General features: G+C 44.0%; 1 protein-coding gene across 1 annotated transcript in view; it reads right to left on the bottom strand.

Annotated features, from left to right (window-relative positions):
* Positions 1-20,099, bottom strand: part of GLB1L2 (galactosidase, beta 1-like 2) — a 48,524-nt gene that overhangs the window by 12,162 nt on the left and 16,263 nt on the right. The window contains exons 2-8 of the mRNA XM_006871018.1: positions 17,944-18,141; positions 14,812-14,880; positions 14,067-14,162; positions 12,148-12,256; positions 9,637-9,729; positions 4,204-4,285; positions 95-165 (exon numbers count right to left, since the gene is read on the bottom strand). Of these exons, the coding sequence (XP_006871080.1) occupies positions 95-165; positions 4,204-4,285; positions 9,637-9,729; positions 12,148-12,256; positions 14,067-14,162; positions 14,812-14,880; positions 17,944-18,141 (718 nt within the window). The remainder of the gene's footprint in view (positions 1-94; positions 166-4,203; positions 4,286-9,636; positions 9,730-12,147; positions 12,257-14,066; positions 14,163-14,811; positions 14,881-17,943; positions 18,142-20,099) is intronic.

Raw genomic sequence — 20,099 nt, 5'->3', positions numbered from 1 at the left:
CTGCAGGTCTCCAATGAGGGGGCTCGGTTTAGCTTGGTAAAAACTATTGCATTCATGCTGAATAGGACAGGAGCTGTCCCTAGGCTAAACTTACCTGGGCATTTAAGAGAAATGTGGTTAGTAAGTCCAGCTCATTTTGCGACTGTAAGTTAATGGTGGCCAGCACTGTGAAAGGAAACAAAGTTGTCTTAAAGCCAGGGGGCTTTATGAATTAACCCAACCACTCTCAACACTTAAGCACAATTGATGAACTAATACAACACTTATTCCCATCTCAAGGTAGACGTCAGCTCCTCCAGTGTCAGAAGATGCATTTTCTCATCCCAGAAACCCCACCACTGCCCAAACCTTAAACAGCAGTCATTCAGTTACTGAGCACCTGCTCTCGATTAACTGTAGCTCCTACAAGTGAAGTGTGCATTCCTTGCTCATTTTTCTTCGGTGGGTCCACAGTCGGATCTGTTCTTTGCATACAAGCATCTAGCACAGGGCGACAACCTAAATAGGCAAATCTCTGAAGACTCCCAGTTTTATTTCTTAAACAAAGGATAGTTTTGTATTGTAATCCACACTATGTTTTAAATGGCTTCTCATCAGTGAGATGTGAGCTCGAAAAGATGTCCTGGGCTTCGCTCCTCTGTCTGTCACAGCCTGATAGCACTCTGTTAGGCCCCCTACCTGTTCTACCAGGAGTCTGGCATGCACCAACCTGGCCTGGCTTCCAGGGGCTGAGAAGACATGCTGTCGACTGAGCAACCAGCATCCTGTCTACCCTAATATTCCCCTAAAGGACAAAGTCCCTCATGGCAAGTAATTAAAGCCCAATCAGCAGCAGTTAAGGCTCAAGAGGTTAAATAACTGGTCAGCAGGAATACAAAACCAGGCCCATCAGACACCTAACCTGCTGTTCTACAAGGTCACTGTCCTCCACCTGCCCGGAACCATACTCAGTAGGTATGACCCTGCATTCAGACACCTCCTTACCTTAAGTCAGAAAGCCCTGAAGACAGAGGCCTGTCTGAAACTAACTGAGCAGAAATCCCAAAGTCAACAGGAACATCATGACTAACTGAATATACACATCTGTCCTTCCTGGCATGCCATGAACATAAAGCACAAGAATGAAAAAGTGTGAGGCCACAAAGAACAAGAGCTGGTGAGGAGACATCAGCAGAGATAAAATTCCAAGAAAAATCTTGGGAGGCTGACAAAGAGTAGAGGAATGGTACGTGACCAAAGACAATGGCAGAAGTCACACCCACTCGCCACCTTAGCCTAGCACCTCACCCTACCTTTGAGGTACCTGCACCAGGAAGAATATGAGGTGAGAGGTCTTTCTTCCCATCCCTGTTACACCTCTCCGGGAAAACAGAACCAGGACAATCAGAGGCTGGGAAATATCAGTGGAACTGAAATATGAAAAGAAAAACTGGAAGCAGGGAAATGGGGACTATCTGAACAATGGACCACCCTGGCCTATTTCTACACCTGTTAACTTGTGCATCTACGACAAGAAACCAAAGGAATATGCTCTGGAGAAACATAATTGCATTATAAGCAATGTCTCCATACATGAAGAGCACATCTCGGTTTCCTCCAGTGTAGCAGCCACCCCAAAAAGAAGCACGCCCACCAACAAAGCTTCTCACACACAAAGTTTGCAGGTGGGTTTTTAATCTCTCATTCTTAAATCTGAGTCAATCCCAGAGGCCTCAGAGTGTAATGGGTTTGCAATGAAGGAGGGAAGAGACTGAGAATACAAGTTTCCTCTGGAGGACCCCAGCATTCACAGGTCTTTAATTAGTAGGCAGCAAAAGCAGTGAAATTGTGCATCGGCACCTAAAGGTGTCTCTCTTACAAAGCAAGCACTCTGCAGACAACCGCACCCAGAGGCCCCAGCAGTGGGGATGCAGTGCCACCGTGTGGACAGAATGGGAAACGCTCCTGTTCTGAGCGGAACTAGATTCCTTCTCCCCTTCACTTAGCTTCTTCACACAATTAGGGAATCTGGTCCTCTGACTAACTAGCTCTGCCTGTGGACAAGAGCCTTCTTCTCCTCATTCATTCAACAGTCAACTACACACCACTGTTCAAGGGACACAGAGCTAAAGATTCCTACTTTCAAGCTGCTCAACCTAGCGGAGTGAAGCACAAAGGAAACAAAACAAAGCATAGCTGTGCTAGCACTGAAGGTAGGCACAGATCCAGCAGCCCAAGGATGGCCACAGTTCCTGATGGGGCCCCTCATTCACAGGCTCATCCCTTCAGCCAACAGACTTGTGTCCAGGAGAGAGAGGCAGCCAGAATGAAACAAACCCAAGCCCTGTGGAGCTCACCTCTGTGATGAAAAAGGTAAGTCAAATCAACAAACTACACAGAGTATTTGGGGGCAATAAATGCTATGAAGAAAAATAAAGCCACAGGGAGAAAGGACCAAGTGAACTGGAAAGGGATTTGCAGGTTTAAAGACAGCAATCAGAGAAGGCAGCATTTGAGAAAAGACATGAAGGAAGTGTGGGAATAAACCATGGAACGATGTGGAAATAGCATAAGTGCCAAGTCACTGATGCTGGAGCGTGTCCTGGATGTCCACGCTGCAGCACAGAGGAAGGAGGGTGGCAGCCAAGACAGCAGGAGGTCACCAGGTCCCAAGGGCAAGGGTAGGGGCCAGCTTCCTAGGACATTCTCATGATCCAGGTTTTCTCTGTTCACAAGGCTGGGAGCCCTCCACGCTCAAGCGGTGGTGAGATGATCTGAGCTACATGTTACAAGGTGCGCACAGGCTGCTCTGCTGAACAAAAGTTGCAGGGCAGGCAACAAAAAGAGGTCAATTAAAGTGCTACTGTAATAATGCCAAGTGTGAAACATCATAAACTTAAGGTGGCAAAGCATTTGAACTCTGGAAACAGTTTAAAGATAAAACCAATGGATTTGGTGATGGACTGTATGTCAGGAGGCCAGAATAACTATGTACAAAGGGAGCAAAACTGGAGCTACAATTGACTAATAAAAGGGAGACTGTTGAAAACGTTGAACAGGTTTTTGGAGAGAGGAAGCCTCAGAAGTTCAGCGCTAAGCTTGTCACACTTGAGAAGCCAATCAGATATCCCCGTGAGGGTATCAGGTGGCAGAGGGATGCAGGGAAAAGTCCCAGGGGATGGAGACATAAATGTCAGACTCAACAGCACATAGAAAGCATTTGATGACATGAATCTAGGTGAGAACTCCAAGGAGAGAGCCACACAGAATTTCAACATTGAGAGACCAGGGAGGTGAAAGGTGGCCAGCAGAAAACAGAAAACAATGTGTTCTGGCAGCGAAATGAGGACTATTTCAAGAAACAAAGGTTGTGATCTCTGCCAAATAAAATCAGACAAGTCCAAAGTGATCAGTACTAGGAATTCACATTTATATGCAGAACTCACTGGTGACTGAGGTGAGAAAGAGGCATGATGAAAATGGCTTAAGAGAGAACCCATGGAAAAGGATTGAGTATGGATGGTGAAGGGGAACAGAGAACTAGAACAATCTCTGGACAACATGAAAATAAGATAGTTCTTAGAAGGGAGAAATAATATGCTTACATATAGATGGCAATGACCCAGTAGAGAGAATCGATGTAGGGATATAAGACAGAAGGGGAAACTGCCTGAGCAAGAGAGGACAAAGGATTCAATGCCAAAGTGTGGGCTGTTCAGGCCGGAAACTCAGCTTGGCCAACCCATCTAGAGTAATAAGAAGGAACAGCAGAGATACTGATGCTGGGGATTAAAGACAGCCTTACCACCTACACTGCACCCACCTGCCCAGCCCCATACTCAAACCTGTGAAGGCCATGGTGGACCCTTGAGAAAAGGTCAGTTATCCATAAGATTTTGTCAGGCTCTGAGTAAACCACTCTCACAATCGCCCAGTGTTTCGTGTGCTCAGCCCCATGGCCTGTTCAGATTCTACCCCACCATCCCCTGACCTTGGGTCTGAAGAGTACTGCTTGAGTCCTGAGTACAAAAGGTCAGGAGTGACCAGCAGACATGGGAGACCAGCTACAAGGCTGGGTCCTACAGAGCCATCTCTGATGTGGACTCTCTGATTCTTTTAAGACCAAAGCTTCAGGACCCGCGCTATGAAAACAGGAGAAGAGCAGGCATCAGTGAGCCAGACCTATCCAGACGATGGCTCTCCTGCACAATCCCCATGTAGTACCTCCATGGACAACTCCCTTGCTCAGGCCATCCTTGTTGTCTGAGGTGAAAAGCAGCTCCACAATGCCTCGATCCTCTAAGGCCTGTGGGGAAAAGGAGACGTTATCGAAGTCTGTCCTTACTCCTTAAAGCATCCTCAAAGTGTCAAGCAGCTGGGTGGGCAGCCTGCTGAGGAAAAGTGACAGAAATGAAATAAAGTATGTACTTTTCTGTCCCACTGCATTCAGGAAATCCCCAATTCTAGTCATAACAAAGAAAAGGCTGTCACGTGCTGGGTGACCTTAGTCACTCCTGATCTGGACGCGGTTCCTATCTAACTGGTACGCTGTGTCTGATAGGCCTACCCAGAGGGCAGTGCTGCAGAACCACTGCCACATGGTCACCTAACACTGCCCACTAGGTTCTATAGTGGTCAGGGCCTCCAGGACAGCACCCACCTAAGCCCCTCAACCCATACCAGGAGCAAGCAGCCAGCACTCTCCCATATCCAGTCCAGCAAGGCTGAACCAGGAACTCACATGCCCATAGCATTTTATGGAACCACTGTGGGCTAATGCGTCAGAATGCAAAGTCATTTGAACTGCAAGGTCAGTGGTCCAAGCTCACCAGCTGCTCCTTGGAAACCCTATACAGGGTCGCTATGGGTCGGGATTGACTCGACGGCACTTAACAGCAACCACAACCTGATGCTGCGGGAAACACTGAGAGCTAATGCCAAAGGCACCAAGAGGTATGAGCACACACCGTGCTTAAGGGTTGGTAAGAGGTATGAGTACACACCGTGCTTGAGGGGTGGTAAGCACTATGATCACAGATGAGAGCTGTTAGCACTTGTGGATCATTTACTAGTCCCAGGTCTTCTGCTAAGCACTTGGCAATAGACTGTCTTCCTCAACTCCACAGTGGATCTTCATTTTTCAGGCAAGTGGGCTACATGAGATATGGACCAGACCCTGAAGCCTTCTGGCTGTGCCCTGAGGCACAGGGACCCCAGCAAGGGACTCTTCCAGTAACTGTCCCAGCAGCTATTAGAATAAGACTGCTTACTTCAGCTGAATTTGTTAGGAAATAGGGGAGGCAGAGAGAGAGAGAATCTGGTGGGTGAATGTCACATGTGCCTAACCTTGGCTGCTGGAAAGGGCTGTCACCCTCAGTGACAGTTTAAGCTACGGGACTTTAAGCCATGGGAACTTTCATCAAAAGTCATGGATCTATCTCGCAATTACCCACCCAGTCATGCATTGATACTTGACACATATTTACTTAGATTCCTACGGTATACATACAGCCTCAAGTGGGTTGAGATGGCATACACATGGATAATCATCATCTTCACAATTTATATGTGAGTTTTCACAAGCATTTAATTGACTCCGTATCAGTGGAGTAAGCAATAATTAGTATCTACTGAGCAGTAGCGACATACCAAATCTGGTGACAGCACCCAGTTCTCACAGAAGTCTATAAAAAGGTGTTCTGGTCTCCACGTTGCACATGATAAAACTAAGACTTGGAAGGTTGAGGCACACTGCCCTTGGCCATCCTATGCTGTGTCTATAGCCATCCAGCACCAGAGGGAAAAACCACAACAGCTCAGGAAGGGGCCTCTGAGGGGCCTCCAGCTGGCAGGGTCTGGGGGCTGAGGCTGCTTTTGCCCACTGCCTCAGACACCAGCCCCTTTCTCCAGACACCAGGGAGCCAGGACTGAACGAGCTGCAAGCTCTCCTCCTCTTCTGTGAAGCCTCCTTTTCTGCAGCTGCGTAAGTAAACAGCAGCTGACGCTCTAGGGCCCCAAGAGGCATCCACTAGAATGAGGTGTGGTGGAGAAGTGCCCCACCTGGGCCTGACTGGGACCACTTGTGCTAATCAAAGAGAAGGAGCTGGAAGTGTGCTCTCGTCCAGGTCCTGTGGTTGGGGCTGCATCATCAGAGAGTTCCTCTCCAGTTTCCAGCGTTAGCAGTGCCACACTTCCTGAAGGCACCCTTGTTCCCTATAAAGAGTGGTTTCCAGAGAAGGGAGGGAGAGTGGATAGGAACCTACAAGCAGCAGAAACCTATAAGTCTTTGGATAGAAAATTAATCTGTATGTGACTCAAGAGACACACTGTTCAGGGTGTTAAGGCCGAAATCAAGGCCACCTTAAATTGGGTGTGATGTCTGAGGCTTATTTGCATTTTTACAACTCATACTGTGGCTGAACTCCAAAGTCTTTCAAAACCAATTCTACAGACTCTATACAAGTCTGGTTTATGAACGACTCCCATAATATCACAATGCAAAGGGGTAAGTACTTATAGACCCAGAAAAATTAAGTCACTGATTCTAGATCACTGCTCTTTCGAATATTACGATTATTCTTTCCATTCCTACTCAGTCTCTGCACTCCCCTGACCCAATTGAGACCATATTGAATCAATGCTTCTCAAGCTCAGTCCCACATGGGACTCAGATGCCCGAGTACCACCCAGAAATCCGGATTTGATTAGCACAGTACAGAGCTGGGCACAGGGAGCTTTAAAATGTCAGTGAAGCCACTGTGCAGCCAAGGAAGGACTGGTGCCTCACAACTAGGTGAAATGCATTTTCCTTAGCCCGGCAACACCACTGGGTGGTCAGTGTGACTGCTCAGTAAAGCATCTGCAAAAAGCCATACCCATACAGGAGAACTGCAGCCCTCAAATTAGACTCAATCAATCAATAAAGAGCAGATGAGGGACAACCCTGTTGAAATGAAAATATGAAGTAAGGACTCATTAATCAATAAATGCTGTTGGGAAATGTGGTGTCTATATAAGAAAACCATTAGACCCACAGTCACACCATAGCCCACAAATATTCCAGACAATTAGTCAAGTGCCACTAAGTAACTCTACAATTCTCAAGAACTGAATTGGTGCTTTGGTCAAACATGAAAGGGAGGCAAGTTTTGAGAACTGAAGAAAAAAAAAAAACTTAAAAAAAAAAAGAGGGGTGTTTACTGAGTTTACGATAGTATCTGTCACATAATTGTTGTTGTTAGGTGTGATCAAGTCAGTACCAACCCATAGCAACATTATGCACAGCAGAACGAAACACTGCCCAATCCTGAGCCAACCTTACTACTGTTGCCAGGCTTGAGTCCATCGATGCTGCCACTTGGCCAATCCATCTCGTTGAGGGTCTTCCTCTTTTTCTCTGACCCTCCACCTTACTAAACATGACATCCTTCTCCAGTGACTGGTTCCTCCTGATTATATGTCCAAAGTATGAGAGATAAAGTTTGGCCACTAAGGAGCACTCTGGCTGCACTTCTTCCAAAACGGATCTATTGGTTCTTCTGGCAACCCATGGCACTTTCGATATTCTCCTCCAACACCATAACTCAAAAGCATCAATTATTCTACGGTCTTCCTAATTCACTGTCCAGCTTTCACATGCATATGAGGTTATTGAAAATACCATGGCTCGGGTCAGGCACACCTTAGTCCTCAAGCTGACATCTTTGCTCTTCAACACTTTAAAAAGTTCCTGTGCAGCAGATTTGCCTAATGCAATACGTCATTTGATTTCTTGACTACTGCTTCCATGAGTGTTGACAGGTGATCCAAGAAGAATAAAGTCCTTGATAACTTCAATCTTTTCTCCATTGATAACAATGTTGTTTATTGGTCCAGTGGTAAGGATTTTTGTATTCTTTACATTGAGATGTAATCCATACCGAAGGCTGTGCTCTTTGATCTTTACCAGTAAATGTTTAAAGTCCTCTTCACTTTCAGCAAGCAAGGTTGTATCATCTGCATATCGCAAGTTGTTAATGAGTCTTCCTCCAATCCTGATGCCATGTTTTTCTTCATTGAACCCAGCTTCTCATATTATTTGCTCAGCATACAAGTTGAATAAATATGGTGAAAGAATACAACCCTGTCGCACACCTTTCTTAATTTTAAAACATTCAGTGTTCCCATGTTCTATTCGAACAACTGCCTATTGGTCCAGGTACAGATTCCTCATGAGCACAATTAAGTGTTCTGGAATACCCATACTTCGCAATGTTGTCCATAGCTTGTCATGATCCACACAATCGAAAGCCTTTGCGTAGTCAATAAAGCACAGGTAAACATCTTTCTGATATTCTCTGCTTTCAGCCAAGATGCATCAGACATCAGCAATGATCTCCCTCGTTCCACGTTGTAACTGCCACATAGTAGGTACTCAAAAAATAACAACTGAGTACATTAATGAATAAATAGGAAAAACATATTAAAATAAAAACTAATCAATATGAAAAACACTGGCAATATGCATGCTGAGAAATATTTTCTATATAAATGTTTAGGGTCTGTAAACCTGAAGTCAAGAAAGTATAGGCAATTAATAAAAATCTAGAAAGCAGTAACAAAGCATTAGCGAATATGGATGAGTATATCAGAGCGAACAAATAAAACAATAATCCACTCTTGACATACATGTGACAGCCACTTAAGGTACTCCTTGTTGTTGTTAAGTGCCATAGAGTCGATTCTGACCCATAGCGACCCCGTATAGGGTTTCCAAGCTGGTGAGCTTGAACCACAGACCTTGCAGTTCAAACGACTTTGCAGTCTGACACATTAACACACAGCACCACACCAGGACTCCTATTACTCATTAAATTAGCAGAAATTCACATATGTGACAAAAATGTTAATAGACTGGGAGGAGAAAGAAACTCAGATAATTCTCATAGCTCTATAAATGTGTGCCATTCTTCAAAGAAATAAGACAGAACACGTAGCAGTTGTTGTTAAGCGCCGTCGAGTTGGTTCCAACTCATAGTGACCCTGTATAGGGTTCCCGAGGAGCAGCAGGTAGGTTTGAACTGCTGACTCTGTGGCTCGAAGTCCAGTGCTAATCCTACAACCCCACACCAGGAGCCCAAAACAGATTATGATAGGAGCAGAAAAAGTTATCATAATCTTAGACTTAGAGCTTAAAAACATACTTGTTCAATAGTATTAATAATCTATGATATTTTATGGTTATGAATATATTTAAATGTCTCTTCTCAACTTGTATTAATAAGCTGATTAGGCATACAATGGCATTATAATGTGAAATTACCATGTAAAAATGCTAAATAAATTATCCTTTTTATTATTGTTATTTTGACTCTTGAGAGTTTTTCTACTACTTTATATCTGCCTTTTTCTACTTCACAGATTAAGTTACTCTGTCTTCCGCCCAGTTGTAAGTAAATACTAATAACACAATGATTTCCCTATGTTGAACAAAAAAGCTTAATTAAAGCCATGCAGAGCAAACGTGGGAAGAAGCTAAGGCTTGAACAGAGCTTCCTCACCCACTCCCTCTTAGGAAGAGCCCTGGGGGAAGAGGTCAAATCAAAGGAAGGTCAGAAGTCTCTGCTATGTGTAGAAATGATCAAAATACAAGTAAGAAACAAATCGATTTGCTCTTACCTTCTTGACGTATGGCATATAGGCTGGGTCTTTGTAATAGGAACCATATTCATTCTCTACCTGAACAGCAATAATGGGTCCTCCAAGCTTGTACTACAAGAAAAGATAAAAAATCAGAAACTGAGTTGGCAGAGGGAACTGGAATACCTAAATGCACCGCCCATTACTAATTAGGGTCCTGGTCTGGCACTGGACTGCAAGGTCGGTTTGAATTGCAAGATCAGCGGTTCAAACTCAACAGCCACTCCTAGGAAACGATATACGAGTTAACTATGTGTCAGAGCCGATTCAATGGCACTAAATAAAAATAATAACATTACTAATTAGGAAGGAGCCCTGGTAGCATAGTGGATTATGAGTAGGGCTTATAGCCACAAGGTCAGAAGTTCGAATCTACCAGTCCAGTCGTTTCATGGGAGAAGGATGAGACTTTCTGCTCCCATAAAAATTTACAGCCTTGGAAACCCTGTACGGGGTCACTATGACTCAGTATGAGTCAAAACTGACTCAGTGGCATACAACCACCACCACTGCTAACAGCAAGGTCAGCAGTTCAAACCCGCCAGCTGCTCGACTGAGTTGGAACCAACTCTTCATCACTTAATAGCAACATTACTAATTAAAGTAATGTGGTGTTGTGGGTTAGGAGTTAGACTGCTAACCCCAAGATCAATTAATCAAAACCACCAGCTGCTCCAACGGAGAAAAATCAATCTGTCTGTTCATATAAATTACAATCTCAAAAACCTTATAAAGGGTCAATAGATAAGCACTGGACTGCAAAGTCAGGTTGAACTGCAAGGTTGGCAGTTCAAACTCACCAGTTGCTCCTCAGAAACCCTATAGAGGATTACTATAAGTCAGAACCAACTTGACGGCATGTAACAACAACAACAACATGACAATTGACTAGATGGGAGTTGGCTTGGGTTTTTATTACTAATTACTAATAAAATGCTCCATTTGAAAGCAATAGTCTCAAAAGGCCTGGTATTCAGTTTCTGTGATTAAGGATTCCTTGCAGGACTTTCTCTACTGTTCCCACCTGTACCTCTACTACCCAACCTACAACTACAACCTGCTGGGTCAGCTGTAGTTAAACAACTCCAGAAAGCTGATCTTGTCTGAATAACTTAGGCAAATAACTTCCTCACTTCTTGCTTCCGACAAGATCAGGATTGTCAGAATTGGCAAATGAAAACACAGGACACCCAGTTCCATTTGAATTTTAGAAGACAGTAAGTAGGTTTTAGTATAAGTATGTCCTATGATTTGAGATATACTTATATTAAAAATAATATTCATTGGAGATTTAAAATTTCACATATAACTGGGAGTCAAGTGTGAATGATCAAACACTCCCCTTTGATCTAGGTTCGGTCCGAACATACACTCTGTGAACAGAATTAATGTCATATTTTTCATTGACATACTAATTTTTTTCTTGATGTGCTCAGGTTTAATCTGATTCTTTCATTTTACACAAGCAACTGTGTTAATTATTCCTAATATGACTTGTGCATTGCTTATAATTAGTCCATGAGCTTAAGATGCTTGCCCCAAAACCAGTTCTTCCTGTGACTCTTGAGAGTTTTTCTACAACTTTATATCTGCCTTTTTCTACTTCACAGACTAAGTTACTGTCTTCCACCCAGTTGTAAGTAAATACTAATAACACAATGATTTGTTCATTTATGGTTCGTTCATGGCTGATGAAGGGCCGCTAAGGGCATATTGAAATTTACAAATGCAAGTGCCTAGAACAACCCAGAACAAGAAAATTATGCTCGACGTCCTGCTAGAACATAATCTCTCTCTTAGAAAACAAGGGCAATGCTGTGTGTGTTGCATAGCAACCAAATATCCTAATCAACAGAGACTGAAACATCAGTGACCTACTCAAAGGTCACAGCTGGTTGCACTACTTTGTGTTTTGCTGTCCACAGTCCTATCAATAGTCCAACCTCGTGCATCAAGCTCCAGAAAGGGCCCACTATACCTCTTCCTAGACTCCCATTCCAAGACTTTTACCCATGACTTTTCCCATTCCAGTGACTGTACTTGTTGTTGGTGGTGGTGTTCTTATGTGCCATGGAATCGCTTCCGACTCACAGCACCCCTTTACAGGGTTTCTGAGGCTGTAAATCTTTATAGGAGCAGAAAGCCTCATCTTTCTCCCGCGGAACAGCTGGTAGTTTCAAACATCTGACTATGAGGTTAGCAGCCTGATTCGTAACCACTATGCTACGAGAGCTCCTTAGTGATTGTACTAGGCACCCATATTTTGCAAATTCCAGTCAGTCCTGATTTCACTTCCACAGGTTATGGCTGAACCAGTTTGAACTGGTTTGACACCCTCATTATAAATCATCAGGCCAATAATCAGGCAGTGAGGAAGTTTGTGTTGCTGTGTCAAAAGGCTTGGGGAAACCCTTGGCCGAAAGCTAGTCAAAGACTATGTACTACCAACAGGAAGGCAAACAAAGAAGAAAGGAATGAGTCAGCTTTTACCTGGAGTGGGACCACCCTGGACATCAGGTGATCAAAATAGTGGTCCACAGCCTCAGTAAAGCCCTTGTACGTGGTTCTCAGCTTCATGTCAGGGTCTTGCAGTAGCCAGCTTGGAGCAAGAAGAGGGAGTATTAGTTTCACTGTCTGTGACTTGAACGGGACACGGTTACAATAGAGTAAAATAGGAGCAGCTTCATATTCATCTCACCCCTCGGTAATTCCTTCCAGTCCTAAAGTGAGGGGACTGTTCAAAACCTGCCAGAGCATGAAGCCATCACTGTGTCACTACTAAAGGACACCAGCCCCAGCAGGGACCATAATTCCCACTTCACAGCAGGGTTACAGGTCAAAGTGAGAGAAGTTCTTCATTGGACCCAGTCAAAGAATTCCATTCCAACCCAGTTTTCATCATTGACATTGTAATTTGCTTACAAAATGGGCCAGGGACCACTGAGGACAGAGAAAAACACAGACTCGGCCCACCTTTCCCCATCTCCCAGAAAAATAGGCTTGAGACTGAGTCAAGAGATGCAACTCTGCTGTCTTGCTCATGCATTTTCACAGCCCCACCAGCTATGCAAAGCTCAGCCCAGAAAGGAGCCATGAGCAAAAAGATGAGCTTCTTATAACTTAAGTATTGTGGTCACAAACCTCCACAGATGAAGAGAGTACCAGGGATTCATTCCATGATATTTTCCTTTCATACATGAAATTCTCAGAAATCACTTTTCTAACAAAAGTCTTAATGCTTCTCTTGCCCTGGTCTGGAATTCCTGAACCAGGTCAGAAAGGTAACCTTTTATTCCAGGTAAAGACGGATGAGGAGAGAGTTGTTTCTTTCAGGTTAGTACCTCCACAAATACCCCCATAGCCTAGTTTTTTGTTCCCTCTCAGTTTTAGCATCCTGTCTGTTGTTCAGTGCTCCCAGATGCTTCCTTAGGTAGGTGTCCCTTGTGTCTGTACCTTTAGCAGCAATCAGGCACAGGTGAGGCCTATGTGTTAGTGACATGCTTCTGAATTATGACTATTAGATCCTGTCTTCCTAGTGTGGTCGGCCCTGCTGAGCCCAAGGAAAGCTCTGACCAAGGTGCCCCAATTTCTTATCCATAGGTCAGGGGCCTCTCTGGGCTGCTCTAAGTGCCAGCCAGGACAACACAGAGATGTGGAGGAACAGGACAAAACCCACAGTGCCCTCAGGGAAGGGCTAAGTCAAGTCATACTGGATATGGAAAACAAGTGGCATTGTGCAGCTGTGCTGTGAGAGGCTGCTCCCCCAGGATTGCTCACAACACACAGGACTGCTTTCTGGCCTCCTGGGAGGGAGTCTAACCATCTGGTGCAGTGTAAGGATGGTGAAGACTTCGATACCAACAAGAAACGCTGTTACTAGGAAATAATGACCTCAATTAGGGCAACTAGGGATGATTCTTATTCAGGTTTCTATTCCAATAAGAGATTCTCCTGCTACTACACGTAAGATAAAGTAAATTAATGTCTGTGATTTGAAGATGTAACTTTTCAGAAATATTGATAACATTCCTGAGAAATCGACAAGACAGGTTGTATTTTTCCTATTTTATGGACAGAGAAAGTGAGTTTCTTGCAAAGTTAACCAACTTTGCTGCAGTTTCAACTAAATAGTAGAACCCTGATGAAGTAAAATGCCTTGGAAGTGGCCAACTCTTCCATCTGCTGTTGGATACATGGGGGAGCGGGGTTTGGGGGTGGGGGGAGAGACTGGATTTTTACTGGGAAATTATTATCACATTATTTCAAGTGATTCTTTTCGGGCTCTACTTATTCTGAAATATAGTACAGAATGGAATCATGTGCTTTAAAAATACAATGGACCTGTTTTTGTGATTAGCATTTTGCAGAACACAAGACTGTGGCTTGAGGCCATTCCCTGCCTTGCTCACCTGGGCAAGCCCCCAAGGTCAATCTCACTGCAGATATAGGGGCCTGGACGCAGAATCACCCAGAGTCCAAGCTCCGCTGCCATCCAGATAAAGGCCCTAGGGAGGAAGACAGGGTCAGTGACTCTATGAAGGCAGAGCTGAGGCTGGAGTGCTGGGTGGAGGGAATCCAAATCATAGAGGAGAGAGGAAGTTTGCCCAGCATGGTGCACAGAATTCAAGAGTAGGTGTGTAGAGGGGGAGCTGTTACCTCCTAGCCTCACTGCACTCTTTCAACCAGAGGGACAAAGTCAGTGAAGCAAACACTGCAGCCTCTGACCAGCAGAGAAGGGACTACAAAGGTAGGGGTATCCTTGGGAATGGGCTTTTCACTATTTGCACAGACTCATGGGGGTTTAATGAAAGACTCACAGAAGGTGATAGTGAGGTCATAACAGTGAAACTGACCCCGAATTAAAGCCCCTGTCCCAGCCATGTAATGGGCCCACACTGCACTCATGCCTCCCTCCAGGGTCTTGGGCAGTCTCTGTGGGTACAGTAAGAAGTCTTGGCAAAGAGGCTGTAGACCCCACCCCACCAGGGGTGTCCATTTAGAGAGTATCTGGTTCCAGGTGTTGAGCCTTTCCAAGCATCCTGAGACTCCAGACTACCTCTTCCAGGAATGCATCATTGTCCTTTAGGAATCCCAGGTGGCCACCTCTCTGTGTCCCACCTAGGGTCTGGCAGCAGAAGTAACACCAACACCTACTCCAGATCCAGGTTTCCAGAGAAGTCAAACTTGTTTCTTTCTGGCTCATGGAGGTTCCACGGAACATAGCTGTAATAGAAATATAATGACAGGCAAGAACTTTTAACTCATTCCATTTCATATCCCAGATTACCTTCTTTATCTCTAAAACCAACACTCACTATTGAAGATGTGTTTCTTAAATACATTGTCTTAATGCCTTTGGGACTAGAACCAAGAACTGACTGAAGACCTCTCAGGGCCTCGACTACATCCCATCTGCCAATTTGTCATACTGCGGTGATATGCATATTGCCATGATGCAGAAAGCTAAACCCCTGGTATTTCAAATACCAGCAGGTTCACTCATGGTGGACAGATTTCAGCAGAGCTTCCAGACTAAGACAGGCTAGGAAGAAAGGCCTGAAACTACTTCCCAAAATTATTGTTGTTGTTAGGTGCTGTCAAGTCGATGCCAACTCATAGCAATCCCATGCACAGTAGAATAAAACACTGCCCTATCCTGTGCCATCCTCACAACTCCTGATATGTCTGAGCCCATGGGTGCAACCACTGGGTCCATCCACAAAATGAGTCAATGAAAACCTATGAATCATAACAAAACATTATCCATATAGTGCTAGAAGACAAGCCCCTGTGTAGATGCAGGAAGGTCCTACAGAATGAACTCAAACATTCTGTTTAGTATTGATAGGGTCATCATGATTTAGTGGCAACTAATGAAAAGGAACCTTAGAGAACCCAAAGGAAGTCCTGGGGAGCCTAATGTCAGCTCACCTCAGGGGAAGGGAGAGAATGTCAACAAGATTTGTGTGAGGTACAGACATGCTAAATTAGAGATTTATGTCATCTCTCTCTCTCTCCAAGAAGATGTCACTTCATAGGAAAAGAATTAAAAAATAGGAAAGAGCCCTAATATAATCTTTATGCCTTAAACCAGAATTATCCCCTGAAGTCTTTTTAAAACCAAACAGTAGTTTAGCAGATGTAGGAACTTGAATTGGTATATATTTCTGCTGTATATATTCTCAACAACAACAATAAATAAAAATAACTTATTAAAAAAAAAAAAGTAGGAGAAAAAGAGAAGCCAGTTGTCAGCCCTAGTTTTTCTGATGTTGTTGTTGTTAAGTGCCATAGAGTCTGTCCTGACTCATAGAGACCCTGTATAAGGTTTCCAAGAAGTGGCTGGTGAGCTTTCACCATCTTTTGCAGCCCAACACTAACCCACAGTGCCACAGCGGGTATACACGTGATTCCAAAAGGCAGCAAAATGGAGGTTCTAACTCTAAAGAGAAGGAGCTCTGGTAGCATAGTGATTATGAATCGGGCTGCAAACCTTACAGTCAGCAGTTAGAAGCTATCAGCTGTTCTGCTCCCTTAAAGATTTACAGCCTCGGAAACCCTGTACAGGGTCGCTATGAGTCGGAACCAACTCCATGGCACCTAACCAACCAACCAACCAACACTCAAGAGAAGATAAGGAAATGTAGGGTCTTGAAAGGGACTGACTCAAGAGGCAGAAGGTATGAGTTCACATCTTATAGCAATGATAATAGCTGCTCCACTGCCTACAGACCCCCCAACTCCCATCCTCCCCACCCACCCCATCCTTCAGTGGAGCCCTCTCCAACTGGAGAAAACAGGCACAGTGAAAGGAGAGAAGACTTTTTTGCTTCCAAATCAGACTTGAAAGTTTTCTCTTTAAGCAAATACAGATTGCCCTGCTTTGTAAGGCAAAATGCTAATCCCGCAATATTCTTAACAATACCCATTCATGAGTCCTATAAGGTGTTATTTGAATTTACATATGCAAATAAATGGATCCTTACAGCAGTCTTTCTGAGAGGTATCACAGTTGTTTCAAGAACTTTGTCACCACTCAAATACCCAAACTCTAACACCTTTTGGGAATTATCTTCAAAGATGATTCACAAGCAACACAAGAAAAATCCATCTCTTTGATTTACAATCACACTTTTTTTGGGCCTGAAAATGGAATATTATTATATATCCCACTTTATGTCGTAGACTTGGATCCAAATATCAGTTTGCAACCAAAAAAAGTTTTAAACTCCACAAAAGATTAAGACTTTTTAAATTGTTCATTCATTCGACCTTTATTTGAATAATTACCATGTGCCAATCACTGTATTTGGTGCTAGAAAGATAGGCCACAGCATTTTTAAGATCATTCCAAAGAGGCTTCTCTTTTTGATTTCTCTAAAAAACAATTTCTCATGGCAGCTATTTTGAAGATCACATTTATTTGCTATATAATTCAAAGGGTTAAAAAAATTAATCATGATATAGTATTCACCTCCTTCAAAAAGTCTATGGAAAAATGGAATTAAAAGATAATGGAAGTTGAATGTGTTAGTGAAACAGTATTTGTATTTCCCCTACCCATTTGTCAACTGCTATGAATGCTGTATGGTATGTGTTCTCTTCTGTTACTGATATGTAAGTGTGGTAAAGTGAAATGAAGCTGATGGGTTGAGAACATGGACTGAGCTTGTGGTGTGCTTTGCAGGAGTACTTGGAAGCGGAGTTCACCAGTGAGCTCAGGGTGTCTCAAAGAAGGGTGGAAGTTCTAATGTCTGTTAGCTCCCCAGAAGAATGCTGTTTGCTGCAGTTCTGTGTCCTGTGCTTGGATGCTTTTTGTAAGAGTTGTCAATGTTGGAAATTCTTAAATAAAACTGATTTAAAAAAAAAGATAATGGAATTTTTCCATGAGCTTTTTGAAGTTCTCTCCTATATTTACTCCCTTCTCTACAGTCTTGTGTACAACAACATTGCTAACTCTATTTCTCTAGACCTTACTGACATCTCACATCTTATTGTCTCCATTCATCTTGAGTTCTGGGAAGGTTAGGGGAGAGGAAGAGGATCTGACCCTCTAGACTTAAGCAGAGGGGTTAGGTTAATTCCAATTCCAATATTTTTCCTCAAAAAATCCAGCCAAGCTTTCACTTACAGAAGTTACTCATGTTTGGGATCTGATGGGATTCATCCCTTCTTAACACAAAACCCAAACTGGACTTGCCCTTGACTCTGGGCCCAGGATGTAGATGGCAGGAGCCCCTGTTTGGCAACTACAGTTGGTGTGATGGGGCTGGAGCCAGCACTCACGTGGTGAGGGTATTTAAGCCACAGGCCTTAAGCTTCAGCAAGCGGTCCATCCAGTACTGCCTGGGCACCCGGAAGTAGTGTACAGAGCCTCCTAAGATCCAGAAGTCAGACCCCTCCAGCATGAAGTTCTGGCCTTTTGCCTGCAGCCCTAAGTGGCGTCGTCTTAGCCACGAAGGGATTAGATTGTGCCAATCCAACCTGGAAAGAGGAGAGACAGTCATCAAGCCCAGCAGTAGTGAGAGAACTGAGAGAAGACAATGGGCTCTTCTCCCTTGCTATCCCCAAACGTGTGTCTTAAAGAGAACCAGCATCCAGGTTATTCCCGAAAAGCTCCCCACCCTCCGACCTAGCCAAACCTTGGAAGGAGTCTTTCTTCAGCATCACTCATGGGTTTAGGCCCCGCTGCAGGGGAAGAGCAAGCTGTAGTTGAAGTCAGGAACAAGACAAACACAATTGTCAACATGAAGGTATGGGTGCTAAAAGGAGAGAGGATGAGGTAAGGTCACACTTACATGAAAAGGAGATCGTCAGTAACTGAGGAGATGCTGTCTGGCCTCAGGGGCAGGGGAATAGGCAGCACAAATGTTCCTACAATGGCCAGCTCTTCAGGCCATGTATTAAGAACCTACTTCAGCAGTATCACTGAACCACCTCATGGTCACAGCTGTCCAACTCAAAGCACATATCTGCTTTTGGGCTAAAGGCAGCATCTATTAATCAACCAGATCCCCCAAATTTTAATTATCTTCTGAAGATCAAGTATCAGTCAAGAGATAGCCCAGCTTGATAGACAGCTCCACCTGGGAATACTGTGGAAAGTTCTAGTTCATTCAAAATGCAGCTTTGGGCATCTCTTAAATTGAGCAAGATCTACTTCTCCTAAAAGTCCCTCCCACTCTTCCTCTCATCAGGAACATGAGCTAGTTATGTTGTTGTTGTTGTTGTTGTTGTTAAGTGCCATCGAGTCGGTTCTGACCCATAGGGACCCTGGATAGGGTTTCCGAGGAGCAGCTGGTGAGCTTGAACCACCAACCTTGCGGTTCATGTGGCTTTACAATCTGGCACATTAACCCACAGCAACACACTATGAGCTTGTTATGGAGACAACTAAGTCACCATCCAAAGGCAGTGGAGGATAGTCCAGCAAATGACATTAGAAACCTGAAGGTTTCCAGCAAAGAAATTTAGGAATGTTGGGGCAGAAAATAAGAGCCTGAGTGAGTCTGGGTGGGCGATTTTTTGTTCCTCAACCAGTTTCTTGACAGCCCCCATACTAGAAGGCATAAAGCCTGGCCGGGATTCTCTGCAGAAAATAGCTTCCTATACTGCTTACAAGAGTCCTGGTATGGCGCTGAAGGATAATATACTGGACTACAAAGTCAGTTTGAACCACAAGTTTCACGATTCAAACCCACCAGCTGCTCCTCAGAAACCCGATATAAGGTCACTATGAGTCGGAACCAACTCAACAGCACTTAACAACAATGCTGCTAACAGTTTTCAATGTATTTTGCAGCACTGGCTGGAATGACACCACTGGGGGGAACATTTGGTGAAGGCCCAACTGCCATTTCCTTAGTCATAATGGATCTTGTTTGGAACTGTGGTTTCCCAAGGAGAAACAGACTTGTGTATCCCAAATGTGGCAGAGGACAGCAATCCTGACCTAGAGTCAACAGTGTCTGTGTCTTCTAGAATCTCACTCCCATACTACCAAAATATTCCTCCAAACCAGACCTGCTATCATCCCCGTGAGGAGTTCTAAAGAAATAACTAACTATCTCCAACTCATTGCACACTGTCTTAGGCTGGGTTTTCTAGAGAGGTGAAACCAGTGAAACATATATGTATATATAGAAAGAGAAGTTTATTGTCAAGGAAATGGCTTACAATTGTAGAGTCCCAGGTCCCCAGCAGAGGAGAGAGAGAATCTTACTCACGTGTCCATTATATTGGGAGCAGGCCACACCCCCAAGGAAGCATCCCTTTAATTGATTGACTGCTCATAGCCACTTATCATAGAAATAATTATGCCCGAATTAAGTTTCATCATGATGGGAATAAGCATATCTCAACTGCTAAACCTACTGGAAATCCTGGCCTAGTCAAGCTGACACAGAACCGTAACTATTATACACACCTACTGCAATTCAGTG

Source organism: Chrysochloris asiatica, unplaced genomic scaffold (genome assembly GCF_000296735.1).
Source record: "Chrysochloris asiatica unplaced genomic scaffold, ChrAsi1.0 scaffold00158, whole genome shotgun sequence".
In the NCBI taxonomy this organism is placed as follows: Eukaryota; Metazoa; Chordata; class Mammalia; order Afrosoricida; family Chrysochloridae; genus Chrysochloris; species Chrysochloris asiatica.
Note: the sequence above shows the minus strand (reverse complement) of the source record. Positions and strands in the feature narration are given on the sequence as shown.